The following is a 20,736-nucleotide window of genomic DNA, read 5'->3' as shown; positions in this document are numbered from 1 at the left end:
TCAAACTGCTATTAACGCTTGGTGATCAAAAAAATTGATTTCGAATAGTTTAATGACCAAAATAGAACACAGACAATGCTTAAGTGACCATTTTTGTACTTCATCCTAATTTTTTTCAACAATTTATTTAATTGATATGAATATTTTTAAATTTAAATTTTCGAGAATGAAAAAATTAGAATATTCAACAATGGGATAAATAGATACAATTTTGAAAAAAATTAATGCATTGTTTTAATCTCTATCGTCTTTTCACTTTAATCCTTAATTTTTTACCCGAATCAAGACTTAAAAAAAAAAGGTTTTGTTCGGTGACTAAAATGAAAGTGACCAAAAAGTTGGTGACCAAAATGAAAAAGTAAATATGATGTGGGCAAGTACAATCAGCCGTCATCAATGATTTAATAATTTGATAACTAAAATGAAAACACCCTAAAAGTTATGTGATGAAATTGTAAGAATTTTTTTTTTTCCAAAATGAAAACACATTAAAAAGTGGGTGACTAACCGAAAAATTTACCCTAAAAATATCGTTAATAGCGACATCAACAAGAACGTAAATTTTGATGAAAACATAAACTAAAAAGTAAACGTGTAAATTAGCGGTGTTGTGGTTTGGATAAAAACGTGAAAAAGGAAATGAATGGAGAGTTGAACCAAGATTGAAGCGGTGCCAAAAATTGATGATGTTGTTGAAAGGGATTAATCTCCCAAACCTCAAAAACTTCTAATCATTCAATCACTAATCATCCTTTTTTATTAAGCTGTCAACATGTTTTCCAAAACACTACTTATTAGAATCCAATGTCCTCATTTTTCATACATTTTTCTCCTATAATTTTAAAATTTAGGATAATATTTTTTTATTACAAAAATACACATGGAGGGCAAGAGTGGGAAGGGGTTTTCACCATTATTTTTACAGAAAGAAAATTTTTTTTGTTGCTGCAGAGGAGTCTTGCCTGATTAAAACAGAGAAAGAATTTTAGGCTATAATAAACATTGGGGAAGTGTGCAAACTTTGAAGCTAAGCTATGGAGCATATTAAATGAATTGACTCTTCTTCATAATTGATATTATGAAATAGTGTTAATTCAATTTAATAACGTGGAGATTATGAAAGTTATCTAGAACTTCTCATCGAGGGCATAAAATTTTACTCTGATTAAACAAGTTCATCAGTTTTTGCCAAAAGATAGACAATAAATTTTATAATACATCCATAAAGAAAATAACAATTATACTAACTGCTTAACCAAAATTATATTTATATCATAAGTCTAGAATTCAACTGTGGCACGTGATATTTGCATGTCGTAAACTTTTTATTGAGCTTTATTTGGAGGATATTTATGATTTATGGGTTGTAAAATTTAAATTCCAATATCGTTTTTACTTTTTAATTCTTAAAAGTTAATGTAAGTGCCATATTCGCACTAGCTCATCACATCATCACAATGAGTTGTTTTTTCCCTTTTAAGTCAATAACAAAATGAAATCAATTTATTTATTAACATTTTAAGGTGGTTTTATAGTAAGAAAAATATAATTAATAACTTTTTAATCAATAAAGCAATGTAATTAAATGCAAAAAACGTTTCTTTAAATAGTGATTCCATAATTTCAATAAATGCATATTGACATTTTTTCATCTGTCCAAGAGACGTGAGTAAAAACATTTTAGCACTCATTTAATATAAAATATTTTTAATTATTAAATATTTTATGTAAAATAAACTGCATTTAAACAAATAATTTAACTCTTAAATAGAATTTATTAATTAAAAACAAAAATAAAAAGTAAAATAAAATGCATAAATTCAAAAAAAAAAAAAAAACTAGGGGTCGGTTACAGGCAGTATTCAACTCTCAATCTTGGTGCGGGAAAGCTTTATAATTTACCCAGGAAAAAAAAAAAAAAAAAGCTATAGGAAACAGCCTTTTTCTCTTTATCTTTTCCCACTTGTTATCCATAGTTTTCTTTGCTCCTTCATATATTTATATATAAAATATTCCCTAAAACTATAAAAGCTTTTTCCCAGTGTTCATGGCCCCTAGTTTTGCTCTCTCTCCCACCCTTATATATACCACCTTCTCTCCCTACAGTATTTCCCTACAGTCTTCTACACTCTTTTCACATATTTCCACAATTTTCTTTTGGCACTTCATTATGTCTTTTGCCAATATCAAAGCTTATCTTCTTGATTCAAACCAACCCATTTACACTAATCTGTATTGAAAACCCTTGAAAGACTTGCTTTTTCTTCGTGGGATTTTTGTGTTCTTTATTGGTTTTTTTTTTTCTTGAGTTTTAAGACTCCGGGGTTTTGTTGCGTGAAATCAAGCTTTATGATGGTGGATGGTGGTGGATTGATGGATCAAAGGAAGGGTATTATGAAAATAAGACATGTAAACAACAAGGTGAGATACGTTAAGAGACCAATCAAGAAGAAGAACAACAGATCATCATACAGGGAAAGAAAAGATCCTAAAGTGCTACAAAAGCTGTTTGATTCATGTAGGGAAGTGTTTAAAGGCCCTGAAACTGTTCCGTCTGATTCTGATGTCAACAAGCTATGCAGCATTCTTGGTAATTAAGTTAAAATTCCCTATTCTTCTTTCAGTTTGATTTTTTGTTAAAAAGAAGCCAAAAAAAAATGTTTTTAGGGGGCTTTGTTCATGCAGATTTTATACAGGATATTCAACACATTTGAATTCGAAGTATTAGCATTTTAATGCATGTCAGTGTCTCGTAATTTTTAGTGCATAAAGTTGATAACGTTATGTATTTTCATGTATATATCCTGATTGCCTAGCTAGTGTTTATCAATGAAATTGAAGAGTAATTACAAAAACTGGAGTTCATAGCATTTTTTGATTAATTATCTGCTTTAAGCTTTCACATGTATTTGTCCCTTTTCAATATCCCGCATGACAGTGTGATGTACCCTAATATTTCATCAAAAACTATGATCCACAACATGTGTGTGTGTATCATATATGCATTTATGTATTGGACCAAGTAATTTATCAAGCCTTTACCTTCAATTTGTATATGTATATGTATAAAAGAAGTTTGGTTATTTATTGTAGATGAGATGAAGCCAAAACATGTGGGGCTTAGCAAAAACATGCAGTTCTTCAAATCTAAGAGTGTGGCGAAAGGAACTCCAAGTGTTTCATATACACCCATTTACCAATGTGATGAGTTCTCGGTTAGTATATGCCTTCTCTTCTGTCTCATTTTATGAATTTGGTAATATTTCATCTATTTTAAAATATTTGTTTTGTGATAATCGTGTATTTTGATTCGTATGAGCTCATACCAAACGCATTGATATCTTCTTTACAAGTTAGGGTGAAAATGGTAATTAGTGTTACATACATGCAAGTGTGTATATATTGATTATTTTAAAGATTTTCTTGTACTGATATCCTTGTTTCAACATACACAGAATGTTTCAAGAAAAATGAAAAATGTTTAAAGACATTAATACGTTGTTGTTGTTTTTCTGTGGTGCAGCTTTGCATTTTCTTTCTTGCAGCAAATGCTGTCATCCCTCTCCATAATCATCCAGGGATGACTGTTTTCAGCAAGCTTTTGCTGGGAGATTTGCATATAAAGTCGTACGATTGGGTGGATTCTATGCCGCCACCCGAATCCCAGCGTAAGAATCTATCTTTTGCTTGCAAGAGCATCCGGACTGAGGCAATCCATTCATGTATTTATTTTGCGTTACAGCGAGATTGGCAAAGTTGAAAGTCGATAGCGTGCTGAAAGCGCCATGCAAGACCTCAGTGTTGTATCCCACAACAGGAGGTAACATCCATGAATTCAGAGCCGTAACACCATGCGCGGTGCTCGATGTTCTCGGCCCTCCTTACTCTAAAGACGACCGTGATTGTTCTTATTACAAAGAGTTGCAACACTCGGCTTTGTCAGGTAAGTGAAAGCTTTGCCCCATGATGTTTCATTACAAGAAAAAAGCATGGAATGCAAATACTTAGTTTGAGTGCTTTTGGAATGTGCAGATGGAGAAAGTAGTAGAGTGAATGAAGGAGGAAGTGATTATTTGAGATGGTTGAAAGAAATTGAAGTGCCCCAGAATTCACACATGGAGAGAATTGACTACGGGGTCCTCAGATCGTAGATTAGGATCTACTTTATTACAAACATATTTCTACTTAATCTTCGTTAAATATTTTAAAAAAAATGTTAATTAGCCACTGGTGTAATAATAATACAAGAGCTACATTGTCATTATTTTGTTAGTCGATAACTAATCTCTACCTTGGATATTTTTATTTCTTTATCTTATAAAAAATTATAAAATTATATCAAAGTGTTGGATTTTTCAAAAAAATATAAATGACCTGGAATAAATAGGATTAAATAAAAGTATCACCAAAAATTCTTCCATATTACTTATAAAAAATTTAAATAATTACTTAATAGTGTAAAATTTTTTACGTAAGGATGAATTTATAATTTTTTCTTAACATATAAGAATTAATTCTTATATTCTTATATTTTTATTTTTAAGTAGGGAAATAAAATGTAATCTTTCTCTTAATATAAGGAGTTTCATAATATTTTTATAAATTGATTTTTGTCTAAAATCTAAATTAAAGCATAAATCAGAATGAATGTGAAATGCATGGTCTCATCTTCCTTTTGGATTTTGATCTACATTTTTCCAAATAAATATTGATTTATGATTTGATTTGCGTTTTGGAAAAAAAAAATCTTTGTTCTTGAGTTATTTCCAAAATTTTTAAGATTTCTCTACAATTTTATGAAAAATTTGATTTTTTTATTTTTTAAAGAAATTTAAGATTTTTTATTTTATATTTTTTCTAAAATTTTATACTATTCTGTTTTTATAATTTCAAATATTAATATTTAAAAATAAATTTTAGATTTTTTAATTTAGTTTTTAGAATTTTATGAAAATTTTAAATTTTTAACACTTTTTTGCATAATTATAATTTTTATAACTTCAAAAATAAACTGTGAATTTTTTTATAATTTTGTAATTCTTTAGAACTTTTTAGAATTATCATTAAAAATAAAAAATGGAAAATATCATATCGACATTTTAACTATACTTCAAGAGCCAAATTAAGTAGTAGTAAAAATAAGCTAATGAATCTCATCATCAGTCCGTTACCAACAATGAGTAACCAAAAGAAACGTTAATTTTATAAATTTTCATAATAAAGTGACTAAAACAAAAAGTTTATTAATAATAACGTGACCAACAGTATAATTTATCCAAAACAAATTCAATCCAACAATTTCGAATGATTGATTCAATAAATACACATTTTGAGCACGTTTTGGATATAGCTTTTTCTGGTTTGCCAGGTTGGGCTCACGGTTTTAGGAAATTTTTTATTTGGTCCCGAAAATATAATTGCTTGAGACTCAAAATTAAGACTTATGCCCCCAATCTTTTGTCAACAGGGTTATATTATATTGGCAAGGTCAGAATTATTTTGAAAATTCTCAATTTTTATTTTGGAATTTTGAATATAATTCATTATTTATGTAGTTAATGTTTATTTTACAGTTAATATTTAGAGTTCATAATTATCTTTCGTGATAATAAATAGAAGGGCATTATACATTACATTACATCCAACACTTAAACTTTCAAATGAATTTGGTCTTCTTTCCTCTTGCTCTCCTCGTATTTAAATTTTAAAGAAAATTCTCAAACTTGATTCGGGTGATGATAGCAACTAAAGGTCTTTTACATAGGGATAATCCTCTATAGTATAAATGTACATGTTTTATTCTTTCTCTCGTGGTACATGAATCATTTTGACGTGATAAGTTCAATGTACCTCTAAAGTATGTGTCCTGTCTTCTCTTTTGGTACATGAATCATTTGGTTAATGTAACTCTAAAGTTCAAAGAATGTACTTTAATCACACATTCAGCATTAAAGATATATGACTTTGTCTAATATAACCAACTAATACCCAATGGTGTATATAAAGTAATAAATTAATTAATTTTTATGTGGTCATGAAAATTTATAAATATTTTAAACTTCTGAATAAAGTATAAATTTTTAAAAATTAGAGCTAAGTAAACTTAATAAGATACTTATTGTGAAGATCTAATAAATATTATATTTATGAGACAGTATGTGGGTGAAAAAGAATTATACAACATATATTTTTACTAAAATTCACATAAAAATCAATTAATGCTTTGATTACAATCATAAGTTCATTGTTTATCGTGTATAGTATTTTGGGTTAAAATTTTATTATGATTATTATTTTATTGATTTATTATATGAAAAATAAAAATACCCTAATGAAAATATAATTTTTAGAGAAATTCAGTTGAAGACAGCCCTCCAAGAAAAGAGGACTTTCCTCCATCCAAACAAATTCATCAACTTACATTGAAAGCAAAATTTGCTAAATCTATAGCAGCATGGTTCCATGTTTTCCGTACCGCAATTGGACATAACAATCCCCCATGCTTCGTAGTTCCAGTGACCACGTGGATTGGCTTTACGCTAGCTTAATCTAACTCCAGACGAACACTGCAATGCTGGTGTCATCACCCGCGCTGCACGATTGCAATTGAGGTACTTTCCTAGCAAGAGCTCCATCAGAGTCACGAATGATAGCACCACCCCTGCATCAACAATCAAACCAGCATCAATATTAAGCTTCATAGGTCCTCTAGGTGGCTGCTTCCATTTGTTGGGAAAATGGGTAGCAAAGGTGTTTTTAACAATAAAGGATGCATCAAAATCATCGTCCTAACAAAATCCACTACTTCGCAAGCATCATCGCGCTTCCTTCGAAATTTCGTCCTATTTTAAACTGTCCAAATCGATTCACACCACCTACGAAACTCCCCAATTCCAAATTTTGGGTAGCAATTGATTAGCCATTCAAAGAAAGAGTTTCCTTCAACTTCATAGACTTTAGATGAGAAAGCCAAGAGGTCCCAAACTTTAACAAGAGCGCAACACGTAAATATATTTCATCACCATCGAAATTCTATGTCGAACTAGTATACTGCTGATCAGGAGAATGTTGTTCCCAGCTCTCCAAAGGAGCATCTTAATTCTTGGTGGTAACTTAGATAGCCAAATCAGTTTCCATCCCTCCTTGTCCGAATGGTTTTGCTCCATTCTGCCAATACCTTGCATTCTTCCAAGGAGTTTGTAGCCTATTCTCACAGTGTAAACTCCACTGATCGTCTCTTGCCGATTATGAGCGGAGATCGGTAGCCCAAATGTCGCATTGGCATCGTCATCACTAAATCACGATTCCAACCACTCCTGGATCGATGCATAAGATCGCTCACCTTGAGGTTTGGTCACCAGAAATTATGAGGGGTTTGGACAAAACCTGTAACCAAACCAACCAGCCACTTATCTTCCCAAACATGAACTCCATCTCCATTGCCGATTCTCCAAATCAATCCTTCCTCCTCGAAGCAAAGATACTTTCAAATTTATAACTGTAATTAATCATTACTAATAATACATAAGATTGATACTTTAATAACCAACTATTGGATTTAGCAATACAATTATACTTACTATATATAAAATTTTCAAATCAATATGATATTTCTATCATATGAATAAAGAAATTAAATATTTTCAATATATATTTCACCATCAGATTTTTTTTAAATATAATTTTAATTTACTCGAACATGAAAGACAACAATCAGATTAATCGGATTAAGCAAATATTAATCATACAAAAATTACCAAACAAATACTTTTAGTCTTAGAAATCAAGAGAAAAGAATAGTTTTAAAATTCAAGAAACCAATAATGGCAGGGGCTATTTAGGAGGCAGAAATCAAGTCATTCAAAGAGAATAATCACCCAACAAATGTACAATAATAGGTTGGAGAAATGGTTTTCGAGTTCGCCACCACCGGCACTGGCAGCAGTGGCGGTGACAGCAGCGGCGGTGACAGTATGGCATTTCTTATTTTTCAGAGAATGATGGCAGGTTACCATTGCTAATACTGCAATTCAGTCAGCAGTCCAGCTCTGCTCCACTATTTCACGCACTCTTCGGTTGTATTCCCGCTTATTCTCACTAAACATACGAGCCGCTTCCGAGTTTGCTGGAGAGTTCGGGTTCGGATCACAAAGAAGAGACTGGCAAAAGCACAAACAAAGTCATTTTCATGTTTAATCTACCTTAATGGAGAAGCACAGATTCACACTTCCTCAATACTTTTAAGCAAAGTAAACCATGTCAATCAAACTGTGTAACGATGGTTAAAAAGAAAAACCATTTATACACAGTCCCGGAACAATAGTAAACAAGAAAAACCATGTACAAACAGTCCCGAACTCTCATTTTTTCTAAAATACCCATATCTGTTATATTTGGACATAGGTAGAGTATGATCCTTCAAATATTTGAAAATTAGCATACCCATACTAGATGCATACGCATATTTATAACTGACATTCGCCCCCAAATCAAAGTAACATGATCAGAGAACACTACCAGTTATATAATCTCAGACCATGATTCAAGAAAACAATAACAAAATAAAACGGTTAACCTTATTTATGTTCCAGTTTAAACATAAACATCGAACACAGACACAGACACATAGCAATAGCTGAACGACATTAATATTGATAACCAAAAAAATTTCGATTAAGCATTCTAGACTGGACAAATATGTCAATGAAAAGTATGGTTATTGCATCAATGAAAAATTTTCAATTATGTAGCAGGAAGCAGAAGCACAGGGGGAAAAATCTCATGTAAAGAAATATATGTATAACTCATAAAGTTCCAAAATTTGACGAAGTTAAGGGCAGCCATTGGTGAGAAACAATTTCTTCAGAAAGAAAGATTATAAAAAAAAAAAAAGTAAAAAGCCATAGAATGCTGCACCTGAATCGAAGTGAGTATAGCGGCAACATCATATATAGGACTCCACTGATTTTGTAAAATATCGAGACAAATACTCCCATCTGCATAGACTGATTGAACAATGACAGATCATTAGACTGAAAACAAAACAAAAACAATTTGCATATAATCCCACAGATAAAACCAATGAAAACAATTGAGTACATACTATTTGGATGAAACATCCGTGAGACAAACCGAACGGTTGGAGGCTTATTTGGATAATCCTCCATGAACTGCAAAGTCAGCTTGAACGTACCTGAGAAATCTCAATAAAAACGTTGTGTTACATAAGATATACAAATAAGATACCAGTAACTAACATGCCATAAAGTCAGTTATAAGTTACAATATACATTTATGTTTTAAATTCTCCATTTTATATTCAATTCCCACCAAAGCTCATGAAAAATGCAACTGTAAGCATACTCGATACCAATGATTTTAAACAAGGAAACGAATTCGAACAAACAGGCAAGCAGCAGTGAATATAACTTGTTAATTCTTCACACTGGCTAAAGTAAAAAGTGGCAATTCTTATTACGGCCAAAAGCGATGATCAATTGGCATTAATCGTCATGAACATCAATAGAAAACAAACGAGAAGCACACAAAAAAGGATAAAACTCTAGAGCCATAAACTGAAAACAGTTCATCGACTATAAAACAGATTGCAAAAGATTTCGACCTTGACTCACCTTCATTGACTCGAGAAACCATGTATGTTCGAATGATGTATTAATACAGTTTCATTCAAAAATTTCAAGGCAAAATGACTAAAAAATCAGTAAGAACTTGTTGAGGGATTCCCGACTCGGTGAAGTGTCGTCCGCCCAGAACCGGCGGAGACTTCAACAAAACTAAAACAGCAAATAGAACAAATTTATTCATTTTTCACCTAAAACCCATAAAAACTAACACAATTAACAGCTCAAATTTCACAAACTACAACAAAATACCATAACAAAACATCAACAGCATAACAAATAACACAAAGTTCATAAAATTCAACAACAAAAGAATAAAATTTTACCGCCATCCCAAGGAGTATCATCAGGCCTGCAAAAATAAACCCAAAATTCAGGAAAAAAAAGACCTAAAATGGAAACCAAAGCAAATAAAAGAGAAAAAGGAGAAATACCCAAAAATTACAGCGTTCCAAAACATGATATTATTATCTTGAGGAGCCCCACTAATACCAGCAGGTGGATCTTGCTGTAGTCTCTTGAAGTCTCTCATCAGCCTCTTCCTTGCTGGGGTTGACATTGCCCTTTCCTTTGTTTTTCCCTAAGACCAACCAAATCTAATCCAAAATATATAAAATTGAAAATGAAATCGAAAACTAATTTTTCTTTAAAGAGAAAAGGAGATCAAAGGGAAATCTATCAAATATCCATCTCTAAGATTATGGGTGCTTCACAAAAGGGAGGTCAAGCTGCTCCTTTTTTTTGTTTTTGGTTTTTTCTCTTTCATTATTATTAATAATTTGTTTCAGAGAATAAAAGAAAATTATGGGCGGTGAATGGTCATTACGTGACTGCATGGACAAATGGTATTGCGCCACGTCATTGTATTCGAATATCTATTTTTCTTATTTTTAAAACAAAAATATGGGTGAATAGAATAGTTTTTATATCATGTCTAAATTATTTTAAATATATTTAAATTCATGTAATTAGAATCGGATCATTCGTATTAAATCTTTTAGATTGTGAAGATTAAATCGGAAGTATTAAATATTTGTATAAATTTATATAATAAACATTATAAATATGAGCTGAACATTTGAAAGTATTTATTCATTTAGGGACGTAATTGTAAATAAGCATTTAAATTTATAATCTTTTCTTAGTCTATAAATAGAGATTGACAACAACCTTCATTTTAATCAAATTAAGACTTAAAAGAAAAAGCGGAATGAATTATCAAACTCTTGAAAAGTGAGACCAAAACTTCCAAACTTCCAAACTGCCAAAGCAACTTAGGCAAAGCCAAAATTGACATTTACTTCTTTTCATGTATATTTGCTTCTGTCATTGTTCCTTCTTTTAACCTAACAATTGGTGTATATTTCTTTCGTTACAATCAAATCAATGCTACATTTACTTATATTTTCACATGAATCATATATATATATTCATATATTTATGTCCAGTTTATATATTCATATCATATAATTTGGGTTTAGCTTGTTTGTAACATCAAAATTAAAAAAAACACATTAAATATCATTTATATCCGACACTAAATCCAAATAACATAAAAAATTACCAGTCAATTAAAAGATAAATCAGTAAATTAATTGGTTACTACTATACAGTAAGGCATGCTCTATGCATCTAATAGTTACATATATATGAATATAATTTTTCAAATTTCAAGTGATAGAAACAGTATTAGGTAAGGGTTCCCAAACTACTTGGATGAACCTTAAAGACATGGAAGTGAAGTAGATGAGAAACAGACCACCTCCAAGGACACCATCAAGCTTCATGTGTCTCAATGGTAGAACCAAAAGTGCCCATATTAAGGCAGCAATTAGGAAACCCAGTGTTTCAAGGAGATGAGGGTCTTTAGGGATTTCAACAGGTGAAGGGTATCCATACCAGGCAGAACCAATGAGGGACATGCCTAAACCAAACAGGGTGTTGAAGATGGGACCAGCATAACAGCCTGATATGGCTACTTGTGCACCTTGTGGACCACCATTCAATGCCATCGTCAAGTTGGTTATTAGATCACCAAGTGAGTTTCCCCAAGCCAGGACGGTGAGACCGAGGATGGCTTGGTTGATTCCGATTATGTAGCCGATCGAAATCAGTAAGCCGACTAGTTCTTGAGCTATGATGTAACTCCAAATCACACTCATGAAGAACCCTCCAGCTAACCACGGGAGCAAACAGTTCTTCGGCGGGCTTGATTTTTCAGTTTTCAAATATGCAAGGACCCCAAAGACGGTTCCGGCAAAGACCCCGGTTCCATAAACCAAGCCTGAATTGAAGGTGAGACTGAGATTAACATTGTCGTCTTGAAGATCCCAAAGTATAGATAAGAGAATTGGTGCCAATGTGACTGAAACAACTGCAATTGGCTTAGACCATCTTTCTTGGCAAGCAATTGGTATTGTCAATCTCCTAGTTAAATAAAGAGGCATCTCAAGGATCCAAAGTAAAAATTTACAAGAACTTGATGTTCTTAAACAAACTCCTTTCTCATGCTCATCTTTCACATTCCCTTCCTCGACATAACCGAGCTCTACTTTCTCGATACTGTTCAAAATTGGTACATTCAAACTTGAATCGGAATCCGTTTTGTCCATATCACCAGAGTCCCAAACAACATACATAACATAAACAAGGGTAACATAAACCATATACATAGAAGCAAATGCAATTGCTCCCCAAAGACTGATTTTCCCATAAGCCAACATCAAAATCAAGGTTGCAATAACCATGAGAAGGTAACATACATCTCTTACAAAAGCTGGTTTGTTAACTCGGACATGTTTATGGTGAACGAAAGTACTTATGGTTCCAACCACAACACATGTTACAAAAAAAGCACCACCCAGAACTGTGTTTAAGCCAATATCTTGAGTTCCACTATCCGTGAAAGAAACTATGCTAGAAAACACATCAGGGGCACCATTGCCTAATGACAAAAGTGTAACACCAGCAAGTGTAGGAGACAATTTCAACAAGCTTGACAAGCTTTCAAGGGAATAACAGAAGTACTCAGAAGCTGTGTTTCCCAAAAGATAGAACAACACAAGGAGCCAAAGGATCAAAAGACAATGACCTAAAAGGGGACATGTTCCAAAATTGCAATAAAAAAAGTAAAGATAATCAATATAGCCTTGAGAGACACATGGGTTGTTGAGTTTAAGGGAAGAACATTTGGCTTTGTAATCATCTAAATTCTCTAAGGTCTTACAATCTTGTTGACTATTGCTGCTGGTTAAAACAACAACAAGTCTTGAAGAGCTAAAACATATAATCAAGAACACACAAGCTACTAAGAGAAATGAAATGTTCAAGAAAATTGTGTACCTTTTGCTTTTGTTCCCAGATTTTGAAACCCAAGTTCCCATTAAAGAAAACCAAAAACTTTCTTACAGGCACAAAAAGGATTGTACTAAATCATGATTATGAAAACTTGGAAAGTTAGGAACTCTGTTTCCCTGTTAGATGAAGTTGGAAGAGAAAAACAAACCCAATATAGGAACGAACCTTAACTTGGGGTTAAAGCAGTTTTCCCAGGAAAATTTGCTGGTTTTCTGTTGGTTCAGGAAAAAGAAACAAATAGTTTGGACTTTGGAGGGTTCTACAACAAAGTGGAGAAAACTTATTAATATGCTTTTTAAAAAAAAAATTATTAATATGCTTATAGCAGCCGACTTGGCTAAAGAAATATTCGTAAGGATTAAGTAAACAAAGCACATTTCGCCTCATTGGGACACCAGTACCAAACATGAAAAAAAAGAAGGAAACGAATTACCAATTTTCTTTTATTATTGTGGTGAAGATTAGAAAGGAAGAAAATAAAAGGAAAGGACAAGAAAAAGGGAAAAAAGGAAGAGAGAGAACGAATTATCGTTAACATATTTTATACTCTTCAAACGAAGAAGTATTAAGATTCGAACTCCAACTAAATGAATGCCTAAAAAAATCACTATTATATATTTTATAAAGTAAATTATATTATTATATTATTATTCTTTTATATTTTTATTAAAAACATAAATAAATAAAATTATCTATTTTTTAAAATTATTCACGTAATAGATGTACCATAACCTTAATCTGATGATCATTATAGGTTCAAAATTAATGATTTTAATTGACACTATTAAGTGATCCAAAACATATATCTATCTATCTATATATTACGAAATTCAAAAGCAATGTGAAAAATATGTGAGAGAGATGGAATGTGGGGCTGCTGTTTCTTTTTATGTATAATATTTATTTAATTTCTTACGAAATTCATTTCCTTTTGAAATGGACCCATACACGTGAATTTGACAACTGACACATTAATTGTTTGTTTTAAATAGTGAATGTATTTATTTATTATTAGTATAAAAATAATGATATGATAAAATTAAATATTGTAATAATATTATAGGTTGAGACGAAAAAAAAGTTAAATTCACTGTATTAAAATAAATATCCAAACAATCTTAAATTTTGGACTAATGTCCAATTTTTCATGTTTAGTTTTTAACTTTAAGGTTAACCTTTGTTATTATAATTACATATATAGTGAGATTTGTCTAATTTAAAATTTAGGGAAAAAAAGTAATGTTTAGTTTTGATTTGGTGTCTTTTCTCAATTTAATTTTTTTTCATATTAATTTTAAATTTGTATTTCATTTTAAATATTGTTAAAAGGTGATGACATGATAATTTTTCAAAATGTTACATTATCATTTGATTTTTATAAAAAATTATATAAAATTTACTAAATTTGCATATTTAAATGAATCTAGATATCCATGATCATTATAGACGTGGGGCTTTTTTAATATTTTATATTTTCAAAATAAACTATCAATTTTAGATTTTTTTTTAAATTTTGATTGAATAAATTTGGGCATCAGTCCAAATTCATTATTTTAAATTCTTTTTAAAAATTATAAAATACATATTCAAAATAAACCTAAACAAAAGTGGGTACATGTCCATTCCATCAAAAATATAACAATACTTTGAGTGAGTGGCACATCCTCTAGGTACTAAGTTAAGAAAATTTGTCAAATTTAGAGATAAATAGTATCACTTTATTTTAAATTTTAATATTTAAAAAATAATCTCCAAATTTATTTATTTATTCTAAAAAATTGTTTTTGTAGATATATTTGTTTATATTGACAAAAAAATGACAAAGCTAAACACATGAAATAATAAAGCTATACAATGCATAGATTCAAGCATGATCCTACCAAAAGGCCTGGCAAGGCCAGGTCCCTATAAATGGGAAAATAATATTTTTTTCCTTTAAATATTATAAAATTATACCGGTAGATTGTATTTCAACGTTCAAAAATTTTATAACATTGGTTTACTTTTTAAAATTATAAAATATAAATTAATATAATGATAAATTTATATTTTATTTTACATAAAAATACATAACTAATTAATTTTGGCTCCAAAAAAATTTATTAATTCGCCCTTTATCTCAACTCTCAACTCTTCCCAATTGATAAAATTCAACACATGACATGAATTAATCTATTTTTATAATAATAAAAAACATACATACATATAACTCATTACACAATGAAACTAAAAATTGAGGATTGAATTTCTTACATTTTACACTATTGTAGATGATTAAGCATGTTATCCTTTTATGATATCTTATTCAAGTTGGTTAAGAAAAATACATTTGAGCAGACTGACACCCAAAACACAGGTTTTTTTTGACAAATTGGTACAAAGAAAAAAATTATAATTAGCTATGAAAATGACTGGCATTTAAGCAATGGTACTAGGATAAGCACAAATGTCAGCTTTTTTGTGGACCAACGAAGAAGCCAAGAATCAATGAGTCCATGTCATAATTTTGATTTTATAATTATAAACTTATAATTTTGATTTCAACCAACACATATTTTACATAAAAAAACCCTAAAAAGAAGAAAAATCACTGATAAAGAAGGATTTGGTTTTTACTAAATGAATAAATAAACGAAAATATAATATAGAAAAAATAAACTTAAATATAATAAAAATAGAATTCTAATCATATTAAAATATATTTAAAATAATCAAAATTTAACTAAAAATATAACATAATTTAATCCGGAGATGAATACTAAACATACTCACAACTTTTTAAAATATATATATTATATATAAATATCAACATGATCATATTTATAAATATTTACACGTTGTATTGATATATTAGAAATTGATGTGTGAAATTATTGTTTATCCTAAAGCCGACTAAAATTGAAACACAAATGAAAACTTGAAATTGGGATATCATCTTTTCTGTGAATAGAATAATTATAGAATATGGCCGTAGGTGATGGAAAAGCTTTTTGTATGCACCTTGAAAACGACAAGTTGACTAGCCATTCACATTGGCTGCTTTTTTGCCGTCCATACTTACTTTATTTGCATTTATAATTGTGGTTAATTTTGACTTAATATCACCATTAGCTATGATATTTATTTTGATTTTAGGGGCATTTTGTGGTCGAGTTTTCTATTATCTTCTTTAATAGTCCCTGCAGTCATATCAAATGAATGGAATCATCCACATTTTCTTCCCTACCAAACAAGTCATCGTTTTTGTATTAACAAAAGAGTGGTTTTTTGCTAATTGCATATAAATTGTTTAACACGAAAGTGGTGGTTCAAGTCTCCGTGTACATAAGTGAGTTTCACAATTTTTAGCACACTTTATATTGACATTTTGCTATTAAACTTTACAAGTTTACCAATTGAGGTACTTTCAACTTTGTAAACCAAGTCCTCCTGAACACATGCTCTAGAAACACTAACTCTCGAAAGAACACGAGAGACAAAATTTCTCATCGAGGGACAATACTTTTAGTTGTTTGAGACCAATTGTAATAGCCGACTTTCAATGATGTCAGAAATAGTAGTTCAAGACTACTAAATTTGATAATTAAATTCGTAAATTTATTTATTTAATAATTACGAACCAAATGTGATTTTTGAGAGATTTTTTGAATTAGTAATTTGTGTTTTATAAAGATTTATTAAGTTAAGAAATTGAGGAAAAGAGGTATCGAGACCTCTATGTTATAAATCAAGCAGTAAATATTTTTATAAATATTTACGGAGTGTCAATAAGGTAGTATTAAAATTTCGTCAGAAAATTTTGACGTTTGGGTAGTTAATTAAATAAAAAGGACTAAAATGAAAAAGGTGTAAAAGTTGCTAAAAATATTAAATAGCTCAATTGTCAAATGAGGAAGAACCTAAAGTGCAAATAAGCCCAAAGGAGATATTTTGGGCTGCAATAGCCGAGAAAAATCAAGAAATGGGTGAAATAAGGGCAAAATTGAAAATTTGCCAAAATTAGCTAAATAAAAATGGGACCAAATTGGAATATTTAGAATTCTCTTCATTTTTTCTTCATTTTCATCAACTGAAAAACATCCGTGGAAGAGGGTTCAAGCTGGTTTTCAGACTCTAGCTTCATGTAAGTTTAATTCTTGCTTTCTCCTTGAAATTTCTAAGATTTTGGACTTTTACAATTGGGTCCAACTTACTATGTCATTAGTTTTTGATTTCATGGCTAATTTTTAAAGTTTCTATGGATGAGTGCTGGAAGTATACAATGAAAAAACATAGAATTGACGCTTTAATTTTGATATATGGTGATTTTATCAAGTAAAATTGATGGAAATTGATTTTAAGACCTAATTGTGAAAAAGTTTAGAATTATTGTTTAGTAATGAAATTCTGATCTCTAAGATTATAAAGTAGTTTAAAGTGATAGAATAAAGTATTAATTGAGAAAATTAGCTCAATTGAGAGGTTAATTGAGCAGGGATGAAATTGTCACTTATTAAAAGCTTAGAAGCAAAATGGTAGTTAACATCTTGCATAAAATAATTTTGGACAGCAGCAGTTGTATGACTTTACAAAATCACCAAAAATTTTATAAATCTAATTAGAGGATGAATAAAACATGAAATTAAAGCTTATCGAGTCTAGTTTCTTATAGAAGAAACGATGTAAGCACAATGGAATTGTAAATTATGAGATATAATAAATTTTGTCAGACAATGCCAGAATGATTTTGGGTTCCTGTTCTGACTTTGGAAAATCATCAAAATTTTAAGAAAAATAATTATGGTTTAAATTTATATTTTTAGAATTCTGAATGAGTCTATTTTCAAGAGAAACAAATGGGAACATCATTCGAATCCTGTACGAGGAGATAATTAATTTTTAGTGTAGAAGGGTCTGAACTGTCAGACAGCAGAACAGGGATGACTTTAAAGAATAAACTGTGCTTATTGGCTAAACCAAAAATTCTGAAAATTTTATTGTAAGAATATATGTGAGTTTAGTTTCAAGGAAAATTAGCTAATCTTAATTTGGAGTTCTGTGGTTTAAGATAAAAATAATTTAGTGACTATGACATAGATGAACAACTTTTTTTTGTCAAAAAAGACTGATATTATTATCACTTGGCTCAAGGCAAAAGGCTGAGATATTTAGCAAACAGAAACGTGATAAGACAATACAAGCAGACCAGCTAATAAGAAACAGTAACATGAAACGATAAAACAATGAAGCAAAAAAAACAGCTAGCAAAGCAGATAGAGTAATAAAAGCATCTAGAAAACTTCAAACCAAAATTTAAAAGAAACTCCCAAAGCCAAGCGAACAAAAACCTTTCAACAACCAAATATCAGCCACCCATCCTCTTCATCTTCAGCGAAAGAACTAGTATAGAAGAAGAATAAAAGCTTTGAAATCGGCTGGAGATTCAAGCGAACCTTCTCTAGTTTTCAAAGCAGATCAAAATGTACTGTAGGAACTCTGGAACCAGTCCAAGCGGTCATTCATCGCCTTCTCCTTCACAGCATCGGTCACTCCCTCAACCCAGAACCCAAATCGTTGAAACCTTCTTCCTTCTATTGCCAATATGTGCGCCGCTTCATTAGCCAACTAGGGAGCAAAACGGTATGTGACGTTATCAAACTGAGTTTCCAGAAGAGTAATATGGTTTATAATCGGCCGAACAATCGATTTATCATTCTCCTGCTTCTTGACACTTTTGATAACTGTCAGGGAATTGCCTTCCATAATCAAATGCCAGAGCCCCATCATTCCTGCAAAAATTAACGCCCTTTCACATGCCCTTGCTTCAGCCACAAAGGCATCAACAACATCCTCAAAGAGATAAGTCTCCGCTCCTATTATATCACCTGATGAATTTCTGGCTAGGGCTGCTGTTATTGCACATTTATCTGAACTTTTAAAAGCTGCATCAAAATTAATCTTAATAACTCCAGTTTCTGGGGGTCTCCAAATTTCTTTTGCCATTGATCTAGAAGACAGGTTATAAGTCTCCTGAATAAATCTAAGCTCAAGTTCATACCCTTTAATAAATCCCAACAATTCCTGTAGAGATAGCTTTACTCATTTATGGATCATTTTGTTTATTCGATACCATAGACTCCATATGGAAATTACAATGAAGTGTTTTTGCTGTTCTTCTGCTGCAGAGAAAGTTTTAACAAAACGATCCTTGCAACAACTCAAGTTTCCAACCAACGGAATCGTTATTTTCAAGGCTGCCCATACATACTGAAGTATCCCACAGGACCACATCAAATGATCTGAGTCCTCCGAGCCAACCTTACACAGCGGACAAGTAACTTCAATCCTCAGAGTTCTTCACGCCAAATTGCAGAAATGAGGCAAAAAATTATGAAACAGCCTCCAAATATGTATTTTAATTTTTGCTGGCAAATGCAAAGCCCATAAAGACTTGTAAAACATAGTATATCCATCAACATTAGTTGAAGTGTAACTAGATTACTGTAGGTTCTCTGTAGTTAAAACCCGATACCTGTTTTTCACTGTATATTCCCCCGAGCCTTCGAATTTCCAAACTAACAAATCCTCCGAATTACACCCAGCAAGAGGAATAGAAAAGATACGAGTTGCTGTAGCCTCATCAACTATAGTATGAACCAGCTCCTTATTCCAGGTACAAGTCTCATGGCCAATCAGTTAATTCACTGTAGTCCAATTAGGCATGATCTTTTGAGCTAAAACTCTACTATTTCCTCTTCCAGGCAGCCAAGGGTCATCCCAAATATTGATACTTGCGCCATTACCAACACGCCACAATAGCCCATCCGCAATCAGCTCCCGAGCACTACAGATGCTACGCCAGGTAAATGAGGGGTAAGATCCTACTTTTGCTGATAATATATCTGTGAAAAGATAATAACGAGCTTTTAAGACTCTAGCTGAAAAACAATTAGGTTGGGATGAAATACGCCAAACCTGTTTTGCAATTAACATTTTATTAAACAAGTATAAATCTTTAAAACCCATTCCACCGATACATTTTGGTTTGCATAACTGTTCCCATCTGCTCCAATGAATGCCCTTCACAGCTTTGTTACTAGTCCACCAAAATTTGTTCATTATATCTTCAAGCGTACGACATAGTGATTTCGATAGAAGAAAACATTGCATGACATATATCGGTATAGCCTGCAAAACTGATTTAATGAATACCTCATTCCCTCCCATTGACAAATAGCGCATACTTTATGCTTCAACACGTTTCCTGAACCGATCAGCAAAGTTAGCAAAAGCCCAAGTCTTTTTTCGACCCACCATTATAGGCAAACCCAAGTATTTTTCAAGATTTGAAGCCACCCGAACTCCTAGCAACTTGGTTATGTCCTCTCTGACATTAATCTCCACATTAGCCCCATAATAAATAAGAGATTTATCAAAGTTCACCCGCTGCCCCGAAATCAATTCATATTCTTGAATAACATCTCGAACCGCGCTAGTTCCTTCACTTGTAGCGTCTCCAAAGAGAATGCAATCATCAGCAAAAACTAAGTGATTTATAGAGAACCGTTCCCTACCAATTGAAGCACCTTTCATCAAGCCTCTTTGCTCAGCTTCCTTAATAAGAGTAGAAAAACCCTCGGCACAAATCAGAAAGAGATAAGGGCTTAGAGGGTCCCCTTGGCGTAAACCTCTTGACGGAGAAAACCATTCACACTAGCACTATTAAGGCTCTCTGAGTAAGAGACAGAACTAACACATC

At 31.5% G+C, this 20,736-nt stretch overlaps 2 protein-coding genes and 1 pseudogene across 4 annotated transcripts; 1 reads left to right on the top strand and 2 right to left on the bottom strand.

Moving 5' to 3' along the window:
* The first annotated feature begins 2,032 nt into the window (after positions 1-2,032).
* LOC108468901 (plant cysteine oxidase 1-like) lies at positions 2,033-4,299 on the top strand (annotated as a pseudogene).
* Positions 4,300-6,324: 2,025 nt separating this feature from the next.
* Positions 6,325-10,473, bottom strand: LOC108470299 (ubiquitin-conjugating enzyme E2 2-like). 3 transcript variants are annotated; one of them, XM_053018268.1, is made up of 6 exons: positions 10,076-10,473; positions 9,968-9,993; positions 9,104-9,193; positions 8,917-9,005; positions 8,013-8,159; positions 6,325-7,498 (listed from the first exon to the last, which is right to left on the bottom strand). In XM_053018268.1, the coding sequence occupies exons 1-5, from the start codon at positions 10,198-10,200 to the stop codon at positions 8,031-8,033; spliced, it is 459 nt and encodes a 152-aa protein (XP_052874228.1). In that variant the 5' UTR covers positions 10,201-10,473; the 3' UTR covers positions 6,325-7,498; positions 8,013-8,030. The 3 variants fall into 3 exon arrangements, with proteins under 3 accessions (XP_052874228.1, XP_052874227.1, XP_017627086.1); XM_053018267.1 differs by having other exon boundaries at positions 6,325-7,386; positions 10,076-10,443; XM_017771597.2 differs by having other exon boundaries at positions 6,325-6,661; positions 10,076-10,443.
* A 670-nt stretch (positions 10,474-11,143) lies between these two features.
* On the bottom strand, positions 11,144-13,543 carry LOC108467916 (cation/calcium exchanger 2-like). Its single transcript, XM_017768734.2, has one exon. The coding sequence runs from the start codon at positions 13,022-13,024 to the stop codon at positions 11,312-11,314; it is 1,713 nt and encodes a 570-aa protein (XP_017624223.1). The 5' UTR covers positions 13,025-13,543; the 3' UTR covers positions 11,144-11,311.
* Between the last annotated feature and the right edge of the window lie 7,193 nt (positions 13,544-20,736).

Source organism: Gossypium arboreum, chromosome 8 (genome assembly GCF_025698485.1).
Source record: "Gossypium arboreum isolate Shixiya-1 chromosome 8, ASM2569848v2, whole genome shotgun sequence".
Lineage (NCBI taxonomy): Eukaryota > Viridiplantae > Streptophyta > Magnoliopsida > Malvales > Malvaceae > Gossypium > Gossypium arboreum.
This window is presented reverse-complemented; position numbering and strand designations above follow the sequence as displayed.